We start from the raw sequence: 15997 nt of genomic DNA, 5'->3' as shown, positions 1-15997 counted from the left end.
GAACTATGGAATATGAACCGGGCGGTTTAACAACAATAAAACTACACTGACATTTATCTCATGCCAATGCTGAAAACAGTAGTTATTATTTTCCACTTAGGTTCAAGTTGGTACATTACTGGAGTCCTTGGTTGGGTCATTGAGGACGTCATTCCAGGCTGGGTCACCAGGATTTTACAAGTTTGTGACCTTCAGCTCGGTTTGGTTTTTTTCCCCCAAAATGGAAATATGTTTTCATACAAGGCCTGTGTCGTACTTCTGATCCACACCGCAGACGAAGGAGAAGTGCTGCTGCTGATCAGGTATGGTAAGCCCTGTTAGCTACGTTTGACTGTGCGGAATTAACATCACAGATCTAGTGCACAGGCTGCAGCGTTAAAAAGCCTGCCAAAAACTCGAACTTTGTCCAACTTTGGCCTCAGGATGCTCTGACATGGCGGTAAAACTCGGGACGCTCTGACATGGCGGTTAAACTCGGGATGCTCTGACATGGCGGTAAAACTCGGGACGCTCTGACATGGCGGTTAAACTCGGGACGCTCTGACATGGTAAAACTCGGGACGCTCTGACATGGCGGTAAAACTCGTGACGCTCTGACATGGCGGTTAAACTCGGGACGCTCTGACATGGCGGTTAAACTCGGGACGCTCTGACATGGTAAAACTCGGGACGCTCTGACATGGCGGTAAAACTCGGGACGCTCTGACATGGCGGTTAAACTCGGGACGCTCTGACATGGCGGTTAAACTCGGGACGCTCTGACATGGCGGTTAAACTCGGGACGCTCTGACATGGCGGTAAAACTCGTGACGCTCTGACATGGCGGTAAAACTCGGGACGCTCTGACATGGCGGTAAAACTCCGGACGCTCTGACATGGCGGTAAAACTCGGGACGCTCTGACATGGCGGTAAAACTCGGGACGCTCTGACATGGCGGTAAAACTCGGGACGCTCTGACATGGCGGTAAAACTCGGGATGCTCTGACATGGCGGTAAAGCCATGTTTGAGAAGCAAACCACTGACGTCATTACAGATATCAAGCGTCATTTCGCCGAGTCAAAACTGTAATTCAGGATATCTGGAATTACATTTTGAGGAGGCAGAATGAAAGTTAAAGATGTCTCCAGTTTGACATATCTCTAATCAAAAATCATTTCAAGAATCTACAACGTCATTCTGACTAGTTAAAAGGTAATTTAAGAGATCTAAAAAGGACTATGTAGACATCTTGAACTGAGGGGCATTAGAGATATGTTGAACTGGAATCACGGCTCGTCAGAATTCCCTTGCAGACATCCGCAGTGTGAACTGGGGATGTCTGCAATGAGAAACCCCGCACACATGAATGGCAGATGTAGTTTGAAGCTTACTTGTCCAAATGTAATTACACATATCCTGAATTAAGAGTTTTGACGAGGCGAAATGACGTTACAGATATCTCATCTAGCTAATAAATGTTGAGAGGGCTTGCCATAATCAGACTTCTCTGCGGAAGCTTCATCGTAGCCGTCTTCTTCTCTGGTCATCATCATCGTAGCCGTCTTCTTCTCTGGTCATCATCGTCGTAGCCGTCTTCTCTACTGAAGCGTCATCGTTGCCGTCTTCTTCTCTACTGAAGCATCGTCGTAGCCGCCTTCTCTACTGAAGCATCGTCGTAGCCGCCTTCTCTACTGAAGCATCATCGTTGCCGTCTTCTTCTCTGGTCATCGTCATCGTAGCTGTCTTTTCTACTGAAGCATCGTCGTTGCCGTCTTCTTCTCTGGTCATCATCATCGTAGCCGTTTTCTCTACTGAAGCATCGTCGTTGCCGTCTTCTTCTCTGGTCATCATCGTCGTAGCCGTCTTCTCTACTGAAGCATCATCGTTGCCGTCTTCTTCTCTGGTCATCATCGTCGTAGCCGTCTTCTCTACTGAAGCATCGTCGTTGCCGTCTTCTTCTCTGGTCATCATCGTCGTAGCCGCCTTCTTCTCTACTGAAGCATCATCGTTGCCGTCTTCTTCTCTGGTCATCGTCATCGTAGCCGTCTTCTCTCCTGCAGCTGGAGTCATCGTATCAGCTTCTGCATCACGAACTGTCTTCTAGGAACAGACGTCCAGTGACGGCTCGCTGCTGAACAGGCCACTCGTCCAGCCTGCAGAGACACGGTTCCCTTCAGATCCGGCTCTCAGAACGGACTCGTCGACTCACTCTGGCTTGGAGGATATAGGTGGTGTTTAAAATGGTGACATGAGGTTGGTGTTTTACTCTCCACTTCCTCCGTGCCCTGCAGATGTGCGGCAGCATCACAACCCTCCATTATTCTCCTAACGACTGTCTTTGTTAAGTGTATTTACGTTTGGATAATTTAGTAACGTGAAAATGTTCACTTCCATAATAAAAGTCTTGGTTTAAACTAAGAAGGTAATTTGGTTTCGTCTGTGGAAACGTGTTTAGTTCGGGGTAAAACGACGGACGAACCTTCAAATCACAACCCGCCTACAAAGGGTCAGAGGTCAAAAGCATCCAAAAAACAACAACAGTGAATATAGAGATGAGTTATAGACTGAGTTCTTCCTCTTGAGGGAAACTATCCAACTTTATTGATAACCTTCATTTTGTGCATGAAACACAACACAAAGGAGAAAACCAGTTAAAGACGTGTGGCCTCAAACACAGACACCAGGTCACGTGTGTACAGGTGAGTCCTGGTCAGCCTACGTGTGTGTGTGTGTGTGTGTGTGTGTGTGTGTGTGAGAGAGAGACATTGGTTATTGATTGGTTAATTGAGAGGTGAGTACTTGGTACGGTCAGCAGGGGGCGGTGGTGTGGTTTCTCTGGTTGCATGTTATAAGATGTAGCATGTCTGCTGTATTTGAGATTTAATGATTAAAACATGTTGGAATCTGAATGAGAAGCAGCTTCACATCCTGATCCAGATCTCACTGATCCGGATCTCACTGATCCAGTCTCTTTACTGGTCCTCGCTCTCACAGCTCATCTGTAGAGACAAACACAAGGATAAGACACTGACCACAGGGCTTCATCACACACACACACACAGGGGTCAGGGGTCAGTCATATCACACGAGAGAAAGAGAGATGGGAAGAAGTGATGAAGGTTACAGAGAGGAGACTGTGGGGGGGTAGATTATTCTCGAGGGTTAAAGTGTTCCAGAAAGTCCTATCAGTGTGTGTGTGTGTGTGTGTGTGTGTGTGTGTGTGTGTGTGTGTGTGTGTGTGTGTGTGTGTGTGTGTGTGTTGAACTACAGCCTAAGGACAGACCCACTTGGGGTGGGGGTGGAGTCGGCATTCAGAGCAGGCGGTCGAGAGACAGGTGGTTTACCTGCAGATGTTCCCTCTCTCTCTTTCTGCTCTTTCTCTTTCCCTGAAAAAAGAAAAGTAAAGATCTGAGTCTGTCAGACAGGTAGCTGCACAGACAGACCGACAGACAGACTGGTAGATGTACAGACAGACAGGTACATGTACAGACAGGTAGATGTACAGACAGGTCGATGTACAGAAAGGTCGATGTACAGACAGGCAGACATGGATGTACAGACAGGTAGATGTAGAGACAGGCAGACAGGTAGATGTACAGACAGGCAGACATGGCTGTACAGACAGACAGGTAGATGTACAGACAGACAGGTACATGTACAGACAGATGTACAGACAGGTAGATGTACAGACAGGCAGACATGGATGTGCAGACAGGTAGATGTACAGACAGGCAGACAGGTAGATGTACAGACAGGCAGGTAGATGTACAGACAGACAGGTAGACAGACAGACAGGCAGACATGGCTGTACAGACAGACAGGTAGATGTACAGACAGGTAGATGTACAGACAGGCAGACAGGTAGATGTACAGACAGGCAGGTAGATGTACAGACAGACAGGTAGACAGACAGACAGGCAGACATGGCTGTACAGACAGACAGGTAGATGTACAGACAGACAGGTAGACAGACAGGCAGACATGGCTGTACAGACAGACAGGTAGACAGACAGACAGACAGGTAGATGTGCAGACAGGCAGACATGGATGTACAGACAGGTAGATGTACAGACAGACAGGTAGATGTAGAGACAGACCAGACAGGTAGATGTACAGACAGGCAGACATGGATGTGCAGACAGGTAGATGTACAGACAGACAGGTAGATGTAGAGACAGACAGGTAGATGTACATAGTTGTCCCTGGCAGACCATCCAGGATAGAGCTGCATGTGGAGCTGTCTCTCTTTCTGGGCCAGTTCATAATATTTAGACTGCTCGGCACTGGACAGGGCATGCCACTGCAGACAGACAGACAGAGAGCCAGAGACAGAGACAGAGAGAGACAGACAGACAGACAGAGAGCCAGAGACAGACAGAGAGAGACAGACAGAGAGCCAGAGACAGACAGAGAGACAGCAGTTTGAGGATGAGGTAAGAATGAAAGCTTCCATCATTTTTTCAGTTTTTCTCTGATGTTTATTTAGAAAAACTAAAAAAAGTTCTGTTGTAACTCAAGTTAAGGCAGGTGTAACACACACACACACACACACACACACACACACACACACACACACACACACACACACACACACACACACACACACACACACACACACGAAGTCTACCCGGCGTCCCAGGATTTGGTTGATGGCGGCGCTCTCTCTGGCGCCTCCTTCCTGCAGGACGCTGTGACGCTGCTCCTTCATGTAGAGCATGAAGGCATTCAGCGGTTTCTTCACCTGCAGCCTGTGGAGAGACACACACATGCCTGTCTGTCTGCACACACACACACACACACACACATACACACACACACACACACACACACACACACACACACACACACACACACACAGAGACATGATGCAGAGAAAAAGAATCTGTTTCTTATTTATTTTGGCATATTTCCTTCAATGTAAACTTCCTGTTGTGTTGTGTTGTGTTGTGTTGTGTTGTGTGTTTATCCAGACACAGCCCCCGTGTTGCGCTGCTGTCTGCTACACCGCCAGCCTCCTGTCCAGAACCACACTCTGTGGACCCCCTTAGTCCCAAATCCCCTCACTTACTACCAACACGTCGCTTAGCAGCCGAACCGTCAACCCGAACCGTATTTATACCGCAGCCTACCCCCCCTTTTCTCCCCAATTACACCCGGCCAGTTACCCCCCTCTCCCGAGCTGCCCCGGTCTCTGCTCCTCCCCCTCTGCTGATCTGGGGAGGGCTGCAGACTACCACATGCCTCCTCCCATACATGTGGCGTCACCAGCCGCTTCTTTTCACCTGACAGTGAGGAGTTTCACCAGGGGGACGTAGCACGTGGGAGGATCACGCTCTTCCCCCCAATTCCCCCTCCCCCCTGAACAGGTGCCCCGACCAACCAGAGGAGGCGCTAGTGCAGCGACCAGGACACATACCCACATCCGTCCTCCCACCCGCAGACACGGCCAATTGTGTCTGTAGGGACGCCCGACCAGGCAGGAGGTAACACAGGGATTTGAACCAGCGGTCCCCGTGTTGGTAGGCAACAGAACAGACCGCCACGCCCCCCGGACGGACGCCCGATACCTTCGGTTCTGTGGAATTCTTTGATTCTTGTGGGTTTGTGACTTGGAAACACCACAAAGTGTACGGTAAATGTTTCAGGGCAGGAGTCACATTTCTGCCTGGGAAACGTGCTCAGTGATGTCATACAGAAAACTCATCATCATCATCATCACCATCATCATCGTCAACTCCCGTTGGCAAAACAAGGAAGTGCAACTCAAAGAATTTGATCAGAACTGACAGCATGTCGGCGACGTGTCATATGGGCGACGCCAGGCTGAGAACGCTGCTCAGATAAAAGGCTGATGGTGCAGAAAAACCTCTGGGGGGGTCTGGTCCCCGTCCGCCGGCGGGGACTTCTGCACAGTATTTCTGCTTCAGTGTCAACTGGCTCTTAAAGCAAAGGACACACCGGGCGTCCAGGTGGCGTAGCGGTCTGTTCCGCTGCCTACCAACACAGGGATCGCTGGCTCGAATCCCCATGTTGCCTCCGGCTTGGTCGGGCGTCCCTACAGACACAATTGGATGTGTCTGTGGGTGGGGAGCCGGATGTGGGTATGTGTCCTGGTTGCTACTCTAGCGCCTCCTCTGTTCAGTCAGGGCGCCTGTTTGGGGAGGAGGGGGAACTGGGGGGAATAGCGTGATCCTCCCACGCGCTACGTCCCCCTGGTGAAACTCCTCATTGTCAGGTGAAAAGAAGCGGCTGGTGACTCCACATGTATGGGAGGAGGCATGTGGTAGTCTGCAGCCCTCCCCGGATCAGCAGAGGAGGTGGAGCAGAGACCGGGACGGCTCGGAAGAGTGGGGTGATTGGCCAAGTACAATTGGGGAGAAAAAAGGGGGGGGGGAAAGAAAAGGACACACCATGTCTGACACTTCCTTCAGTATGCAGGCTCCAGCTAAAGAGGAGGAGAAACTCAGGGTTACTTGAAGAACACCTGCCAGCCAGCAGGTCATGGAGTATGTTACCATAGTAACTGACTCAGAGTTGGCTCTGTGAAACCAAAAACCCAGAGTTTCTTTCAACTCTTGAGTCAACTAACTGAGTTCTCACGAACCCGCTTTGTGAAACGGGTCCAGTTTGACGTGATCAACCCCCGTCTTTGTTCGGTAGTTGGTCACGTGGCAAACGTACAACGAGTTTTCCAGATGCACACCTAAACCAGTCTGGAGCTCACCTGTTGCCGTTGTTGTTACCATGGGGATTGGGGTATGTGCTGAAGTGGGTGTTGGCCTTCGGGCCCATGGAGTAGGTGTTTTGCTGGCCATAGGGGGAGGAGAAGGGGAAGTGTGTGTCGTTGTAGTGGAGGAGGGCGGTGAGAGGATGGATGGATGGCTGGAAGGAGAGACAGAGAAGAAGGGTTAAACTAGATCTAGACACTCATCTGAATACTCGGATGGAGAAAGGAAAACATATTCTGTCTCGTCATTGGTTAAATTCACCTTTTAGTGGTTCAGGGTGTCAAAATTCAACCAATCGAGATGTATTTACCTGATGATGACGACGGGCAGAGATCTAGATTAGATCTTTCTTCAGGGCGTCTCAATTAAAAACGGATTCTTGATATTTGTTAGATTATGATTATAGTAGTCTGTCCAAGAGATGACGCAAGACTAGTATGTGCTGATCGGTAGTAGTAGTAGTAGTAGTAGTAGTAGTAGTAGTACTAGTAGTAGCCATGATTGTGGTTGTGGTTCAAAGTATATTAGTTAGCAAGCAAAGTGTTATTTCTGTAGCACGTTTTAAAAACACGAGGCTACAAAGTGCTTTACACTCCATACACATAATACGAATAGATACATAAAACACATGGATGAATATAAAACATGGCATTGGGAGTAACAGACCAAGCTAAAAACGAAACACAACAGAAGTCAGGGGTGGGGGTCTATAAAAAGGCTTGCCTGAAAAGATGGTTTCTAGAAGCTGCTTAAAAGAGTCCGAAGATTCAGCGAGTCTAATGGAGTGGGGGAGATTATTCCAGAGGCTCGGGGCCAAGACTGCAAAGGCACGGTCACCTTTTGTTTTGCAGTTGGAGTGAGGGATGGATGAAAGACCGAGGTTTGAGGATCGGAGTGGTCGGGAAGTGGAATGAGGAATGAGAAGATCAGAAATGTAACTGGGGACCAGATCCTGCGGGGCTTTAAATGAAATCAATAAGATCTTATAAATTATTCTGAATTTTACAGGAAGGCAATGGAGGGATGCAAGAATAGGGGTAATATGGGACCTATGTCTAGTTCTGGTTAGTAGTCTAGTTCTAGTTAGTAGTCTAGTTCTAGTTAGCACTGTAGTTCTGGTTAGTAGTCTAGTTCTGTTTAGTAGTCTAGTTCTGGTTAGTAGTCTAGTTCTGGTTAGTAGTCTAGTTCTAGTTAGTAGTCTAGCTCTAGTTAGTAGTCTAGCTCTGGTTAGTAGTCTAGTTCTAGTTAACAATGTAGTTCTGGTTAGTAGTCTAGTTCTGGTTAGTAGTCTAGTTCTAGTTAGTAGTCTAGTTCTGGTTAGTAGTCTAGTTCTGGTTAGTAGTCTAGATCTGGTTAGTAGTCTAGTTCTGGTTAGTAGTCTAGTTCTAGTTAGCAGTGTAGTTCTGGTTAGTAGTCTAGTTCTAGTTAGTAGTCTAGTTCTAGTTAGCAGTCTAGCAGCCGCATTCTGGACCAACTGTAGACTATTTAAAGCAGCTTGGTGGCGTAGCGGTCTAAGCATCGGCTTGGAGTCGATGCAGTTGCCCACTGGGGACTGGGGTTCGCGCCCCGGTCTCGTCAGATCCGACTATGGCCGGACTCGATGAAGCAGCAATCATTGGCAACGCTGTCTTCGGGAGGGGGGCGGAGTCGGCTTGTGTTCGTCATGTGAATGCGTCTCTGTGTGTGCCGGAAAAACAGTGGTTCGGCCTGGATTCGCCTTGTCACGAAAGTGGGGAGGCGCTTTCCTTCGAGACTGCCGGCCGGAGAGATGCAGTTGGCGAACGCATGCAATACGAGGGTGGGTGTTTGAATTAAAATAGGGATCAATTGGCCACTAAATTGGGAGAAAAAAGGGAAAAATCAGAAATAAATTTAAAAAAAAAAAGCAGCTTGGTTGAGGCCAGAGTAGAGGGAGTTACTGTAGTCTAGACGGCAGAAAATGAAAGTGTGAATTAATATTTCGATATCCTTAAAAGATCAAATATTTCTGATTTTTGCAATATTTCTTAGCTGAAGAAAACAGGATTGGACAAGCTTAGTAACATGGTGATCAAAAGACATATTCTGGTTTAAAGATGGTACCAAGATTTTTAGCAGTAGGTTTGATGTTTGAATGAAGTGGACCAATAAACTGATCAACTGCAGTGGCAAAGTCCTCAGGACCAATTAAGAGAACTTAAGTTTTTTCGGGGTTTAGATGGAGGAAATTAAGGGACATCCAGTCTTTGGTGGCAGCAAAGCAATCGTGGAGGGAGGACAGTTGATTCAGGTTATTGGGTTTGACAGAGAAATAGATCTGAATATCATCGGCATAACAGTGGTGTGACATGTCTTGAAAGTGACTAAACAAATGACCCAGAGGAAGCAAGTATAAAGAGAAGAGGATTGGCCCAAGGACAGACCCCAGAGGGACTCCACACAGTAGGGGAGCTGCGAGGATACAAGATTGATAATAGAAACATTAAAATATCGATTTGTCAGATAAGAGAGAAACCAATTTAACGCTGTACCAGAAATGCCAACCCAGTTCTCCAACCTATCAAGTAAGATGGCATGATCGATGGTGTCAAAGGCAGCGGTTAAATCTAGAAGAATGAGAATAGTGTATCCCCTTTATCAGCACGCATAAGAATGTCATTGGACACTGTGAGTAATGCAGTCTCAGTACTACGCTTGTGATGAAAGCCGGATTGAAATTTATCGAAAATGTTATGACCCCCAGTCATAAGTAGGATTTGGTCTGCAACAAGTTTTTCAAGGATTTTGGATAAGAAAGAAAGTTTGGAAATCGGTCTATGATTCTCTACCCTTGCCGGATCAAGGGAGGGTTTTTTGAGGACGGGGGGAACACAGGTCATTTTAAAGTAGTCGGGTACAGACCCGGGTGTGAGTGAGCAGTTGATGATAGAGAGCAGGCAGGGATCTAAGCCATGGAGGATGGAATGTTGTAGGAACTATATCACAGGGACTGGAGGAGGGACGCATGAGGTCTACAGTGTTAACAAGGAACTGAAGAGAAACGGGAGCAAATTCCAACATTAAAATCGGACGGCTGAAAGGGGCGGGGGGGCAGTGGGGGTAAAATTGGACCTTAGACCATCGATCTTGTCAACAAAGAAAGGCAAGAAATGTTCACAGTCATTAGCAGAAGAGGCAGAAATGGTAGGAGGAGAGGGATTCACAAGCTGATGGCTAGTACTAAACACAAACCTAGGGTTATGTTCATTACTCTCCATCAAGTCAGAGAAGGAAGCCGCTCTCGAACCTTTCACAGTTTGATTCAAATCAGAGAATAACTCCTTCATGTGGACTTGATGAACTCCAAGAGCAGATTTTTTCCATCTGCGTTCGGCCTTCCTGTATTCCCTTCTTCTTTGACGGATGTTTTCATTGATCCAAGGGGTAGTGTTAATAACTGGGACACACACACACACACACACAAACAGACCCACACACAAACTACTACTACATGTTACCAGACAGGGATTGGAAGAGACAATGGTTTGTGGCTGTAAGCCCACAGACACACAAACGCGTATACACACCTCAGGGTGCGTTTCACACTAACAGTGTTGGATGGCAAACATACTGAGCTGGGGGCAGAATTAGACCACAATATGGTGGCACTTACACACACACACACACACACACACACACACACACACACACACACACACACACACACACAGACACACACACACACACAGACACACAGCCCAAGGCACTCAGCCTTGGACCTCCAGTCGTTGTCAGTGTTGTTTAACATTGGTTGTGTGTGTTAGAGAGCGTGTTGGCTGCAAGGAAGAGCGGTTAGAATACAACATGGTTGTCCACACACGACTTCCTTAACTCACAGTCATAGTTGTCGTTGCGTTGCTCTGGGTATGTGAGATGTTGTGTCGCCCTCCTGTGGTCAGATGGGGGAAGTGCTGCTGCTGAGCGCTCCAGTCACCGACTGCCGATTGACCTGGAAGCAGATGTGACGCTCTGACACTTCAGCTACACGAGACCATCAGGGAGTACAGGTAGTCCCCGGGTTAAGAGCTGCCGGACTTACGAACCGACCTCCGACAGATGTCTCTCATTTACAAAAACCCAGTTACGCACAGTGGTTCGTACCAACGAACGGACGGACTACTTTCTGCGACGCTCAAAACACTGCGCGTTTTAGGCGGTTCGCGGGACCGACGGGGAACCACGCCACGCCGCCGTCGCCATTTTGAGTCGGATCGCGTAAACGTTGTGTGTCTTGACTTCATTTTTTGTGTGCTTCCGGTCGTAATCATGGCTGCAAAGTGCGCCTCTGGTGCAGGCGGCGGCGACCCCCGGAGCAGTGACGGCGCTACGGAGGGGGGGGGCAATGGCCGGGCCTCGCCCCCCCCAAATGAAAGTTGTGCCCCCCCCCGCCAATTACCCAGTCTATGATGTGAAAATTAGTACTTAAACATCATGTAAAAATTAAAATTAATTAATGCACATAGCACATTTAAATACATAATCAATAATAATGTAACCGGTTATTTTCTTGCCCGGTGCGGAATTCGATACAGGGTGTTCTGCACCACAAGGCGACGTCACTAACCGCTCGGCTAAAGGGTTAGCAGACCTGTTAGCTAGGGGGCTAACGGGTCTTATTAGTAGTTTACACTAGTCTTTCTGTTTTAGGAACAGTAGTGTCACGTGCACGGGTAACTAGACCCGGCTAACGGGTCGGAACCTTTAGTCGACTGGTTAACGCTGTCGCCCGTGGTGCGGGAGACCCGGGTTCGCGTCCCGGCTGCGGCGGTCCCCGGCTGCCCCCCGAATTCGCTGCAATGTGAACTGTTTACTAAGACAAACAGCTGACTGACGTCACTGTTCCGACTTAATACACGTTCAGCTTACGGACAGGCTCAGACCCGAACCCGTTCGTAACCCGGGACTTCCTGTACTATGAGGGGTGTGTGTGTGTGTGTGAGAGACTAATGATAATGGTAAAAGATCATAGCTCCGTGTGGAGTCCATTTTCACAGCAGCAGATGTGGGCACCCGGAACTCCGTCTCATGTTTTGCGGAGTGCCGGGCGTCCACTGGGACGAGCGCAAAACCAGGAGTACGTACTAACGGAGATGGGACGACCAGCAGGGGAGAGAGGACGACTGATGAAAACGGCAAGATGAAGAAAATGGCGATGGTTTGGACACGTGTGCAGGAGGAGCGGGACCTGGCAGATACCGTCATGCCCGGTGGAGCCGGAGGTGTGAGGAGGAGAAGAGGAGGACCTAGAGAGGACTGGATGGGAGATGTAAAGGTGCAGACAGGGTGAAGCATAGCGGAGCGCAGCAGAAAAGCGGAGGGTGGAGAAGTATGGTTAAAGACGGTGACGTGCTCCTGTGCCTGACCCGGCGGGGGCAAATCCTGCAGAAATGAGCCGGGTCAGGGGTCAGGGGTCAGGAACCATTTGTGGTCATTTCTTTCGTGTATTTGGTTTTAATGGAAAGTTGTTCAGCTTGCTTTTTTAAGTGCCAATCAGAACCACGCTAAGCAACACGACGTCACACCTCCACCCAGGCCCCTGCGAGCCACGACGGCGGCCATCGGCGTGACACGACCCACAGCTGGGTGTAAGGGGGGCTCGTCAGCGTGTAGTGTGGACGGGGTGTTGTGTGCTTCTTTCGTTTGTCCTCACCACAGCTCAGGTCCTCGGAGCTCCGGTCCAGCCCACTCACAGCTCCGAATACCTGGCGTGGAGAGACAGACAGGAAGAGGACGACCAGTTAAACCAAGACAGACACACAAAACTCATACGCACATCCGGTGTAAAGACAGCAGCGGAGTGACGAGCCCCGGAACAGGATCTGACTCCAGTCCTGACCGCCATCACAACACGGTGCCAGGTGTGTTCGGCCTGTAGGCTGCTGCCTCCAGTCTCCACCAGCACCTGTCCATCACCTTCTCATCCGGAAGCTCCGCCTCTCTGACCGCCCCCCGCCCCCCCCCCCCACACACACCTGCCCACAGAGACAAACGGAAACGGAACTGACAACACACACACACACACACCCCTGCTGAAAGGTGTGTCTCTAACCTGAAGTCAGGTGACCACACAGCTTCAGTGTTGTGACACTGATGTCACTATGTAAGCATTATAATGTTAATATAATTACGCTTAATATATTATAATGTTTAATATCATAATTATGTTTGATTCTGTCTCGTTGGTATCCTTTTCTAATTACATTACCGGTAATTACTACACTTAACCAGTAATTACTACACATTACATGTAATTCCTACTCATTACCAGTAATTACTACACATTACATGTAATTACTACTCATTACCAGTAACTACTACAATTAACCAGTAATTACCACTCATTACCAGTAATTACTACTCATTACCAGTAATTACTACACATTACATGTAATTAATACTCATTACCAGTAATTACTACACTTAACCAGTAATTACTACTCATTACCAGTAATGACTACACCTTACATGTAATCACTACACATTACCGGTAATTACATGTTACCAGTAATTACTACACATTTCTAGTTGTTACTACACAGTACCGGTAAATACATGTCACCAGTAATTACTACACATTACTAGTTATTACTGCACATTACTAGTTGTTACTTCACAGTACCGGTAAATACATGTCACCAGTTATTACTACACATTACTAGTTATTACTGCACATTACTAGTTATTACTACACATTACCGGTAATTACATGTCACCAGTTATTACTACACATGACTAGTTATTACTACACAGTACCGGTATTTAGAAGGAAGCCACCTGATTGGACATTGTCTTCTTACAGTGAGTGTGTCCTCTGCATGTAACCAGGCTGTTGTTCAGGAGCAGTGGGCAGCTGCAGCACCCAGGGACCACCTCCATGTCTTCTTTCCGCTGCCTTGCTCAGGGGCACAGGCAGGAGTATGAACCCTAACATGCATGTCTTGTTGATGGTGGGAGGCAGCCCACGCAGACACGGGGAGAACATACAAACTCCACACAGAGAGGACCTGGGACCTGGGACCTGGACCTGGACCTGGGGTTGGAACCCAGGACCTTCTTGCTGTGAGGACCAGTGCTGACCACTGGGCCACCGGGCTGCCTACATCCTATACTCCCTACACACCACTACAGGACTAGTCAGACAACAGCGCCCCCCACCGGGGGTTTACTCACCCTGTCTGCCGTGGGGGTCGCCCCCCCTCCTGGAGCTCTGTGGGGCATCTTCCTCCTCTACCTCCGTGCTGATGAAGAGAAAGCCCTGATCCACCTGCTGAAGATGGAGAGGAGAGAGGAAGGATGGAAGAACAGAAACGACAGGATGAGGAAAGAGAAAGAAAGAAAGAAAGAAAGAAAGAAAAGAGGAAGGATGGAAGAAGAGAAACGACAGGATGAGGAAAGAAAGAAAGGAGGAAAGAAAGGAGGAAAGGAGGAAAGAAAGGAGGAAAGGAGGAACGGTCCAGAGTGAGGTGTGTGTGAACAGAATTCACATGAAGACCTTGGTTTAAATCCGGCTGGAGCAGGACCTCCTCAAACTGGCACACAGGAAACTAAACAATATAAAGACGTGAAAAGACAAGGCCCCACCTCCTCCTGCACCAAAACCCCGCCCCTCTACTGACCCCGCCCCCCACCGCCTGCTGGCTCCGCCCCCATCGCCTGCTGGCCCCGCCCCCGGCCAACACCAAACACAAGATGAGGACGGATTTAATCAGATGTCTCTCAAGACGAACCGTCTGCAAACTGAAACCCGAGACGCATCCGGACAAACAAGTCCAGGTCTGGGCAGAAATTAGTCTAATTTGGATTATTACACTTTTAATTGGATTATTCGATTTCTAATTGGATTATTACATTTCTAATTGGATTATTACATTTCTAATTTGATTATTACATTGCTAATTGGATTATTACATTTCTAATTGGATTATTACACTTCTAATTGGATTATTAGATTTCTAATACTTCTGTTTTTCTCTAAAACAACGATGGCCACTTACCCTAGTATGTTTTATCAAAGTGATTAACCGTGTGTGAGTTTGAGAGAGTGTGTGTGTGTGTGTGTGTGTATGTGTGTGTGTGTGAGTGTGAGTGTGTGTATGTGTGTGTGTGTGAGTGTGAGTGTGTGTGTGTGTGTGTGTGTGAGTGTGTGTGTGTGTGTGTGTGAGAGAGAGTGTATGTGTGTGAGAGAGAGTGTGTGTGTGTGTGAAGTGTGTGTGTGTGAGTGTGTGTGTGAGAGAGAGAGACAGAGTGTGTGTGTGTGAGTGTGTGTGTGTGTGTGTGTGTGTGTGAGAGTGTGTGTGTGAAGTGTGTGTGTGTGAGTATGTGTGTGAGTGTGAGAGAGAGAGACAGAGAGTGTGTGTGTGTGTGAGTGTGTGTGTGTGTGTGTGTGAGAGTGTGTGTGTGAAGTGTGTGTGTGTGAGTGTGTGTGTGTGAGTGTGTGCGTGTGAGTGTGTGTGTGAGAGAGAGTGTATGTGTGTGAGAGAGAGTGTGTGTGTGAGTGTGTGTGTGTGTGTGTGTGTAGTAGCTATCAGTCGGTGTCCCAGGAGGCCCAGTGACTCGGGTTCCCCCATGTGCCAACACAGGAGCTTTGTTTGATCAGAACACCAACTGATGGAGAGAAGGAAAGAGGAAAAAATGCCATTTTCATTCATCTGTTTCACATCCAGGATGGACTTTCTGAAGTAAGAACAAAATTAAAGATTCACACACACACACACACACACACACACACACACACACACACACACACACACACACACACACACAGCCAGGGGGTGGACGTGGGGAGTGATGACAGAAGTCAAAAGTCAGAGACAATAGAAAACTGTAGTGGCAGAGGAGGACTGTGTGTGTGTGTGTGTGTGTGTGTGTGTGTGTGTGTGTGTGTGTGTGTGTGTGTGTGTGTGTGAAGGGTGACTGTCCCTGTGGCGTTCCCAGCAGGAATGTCGGGAAGGTTTAATTTTGATCCTGAAACTCAGTAAATTCAAGTCAGACGGCTGCCTGCCTGGGGGACTTGAGCTGTTTCAGACCACATGAACACCAGGTCCTGCAGCCTGCAGCACTGCCATGTGGATGGTTGGACTTCCCCAGGGACAATGACAGGGCGCATAGTGTTTTCATCTTCATCATAGCTGCCAGATGAGGGAGAGGAAGGCGGGTAGTGTTGAGTCTGAAGAAGTGAAGGTGTGTCTAACCAGCAGATAAGACAGAACAAGCTGGTATGATGACACGTTTGCTAGCATGATGGTGACATCGTGCTAGCAAACGAGGACA

General features: G+C 48.3%; 1 protein-coding gene across 1 annotated transcript in view; it reads right to left on the bottom strand.

The window, feature by feature from the left end:
- Positions 1–2953: 2953 nt before the first annotated feature.
- LOC130130929 (nephronectin-like) overlaps positions 2954–15997 on the bottom strand; it is a 44409-nt gene continuing 31365 nt past the window's right edge. Inside the window, exons 15-18 of the mRNA XM_056300795.1 lie at positions 10564–10676; positions 6706–6863; positions 4609–4729; positions 2954–2980 (exon numbers count right to left, since the gene is read on the bottom strand). Of these exons, the coding sequence (XP_056156770.1) occupies positions 2954–2980; positions 4609–4729; positions 6706–6863; positions 10564–10676 (419 nt within the window). The remainder of the gene's footprint in view (positions 2981–4608; positions 4730–6705; positions 6864–10563; positions 10677–15997) is intronic.

The sequence above is a fragment of the Lampris incognitus genome, chromosome 20 (assembly GCF_029633865.1).
Source record: "Lampris incognitus isolate fLamInc1 chromosome 20, fLamInc1.hap2, whole genome shotgun sequence".
NCBI lineage: Eukaryota > Metazoa > Chordata > Actinopteri > Lampriformes > Lampridae > Lampris > Lampris incognitus.
This window is presented reverse-complemented; position numbering and strand designations above follow the sequence as displayed.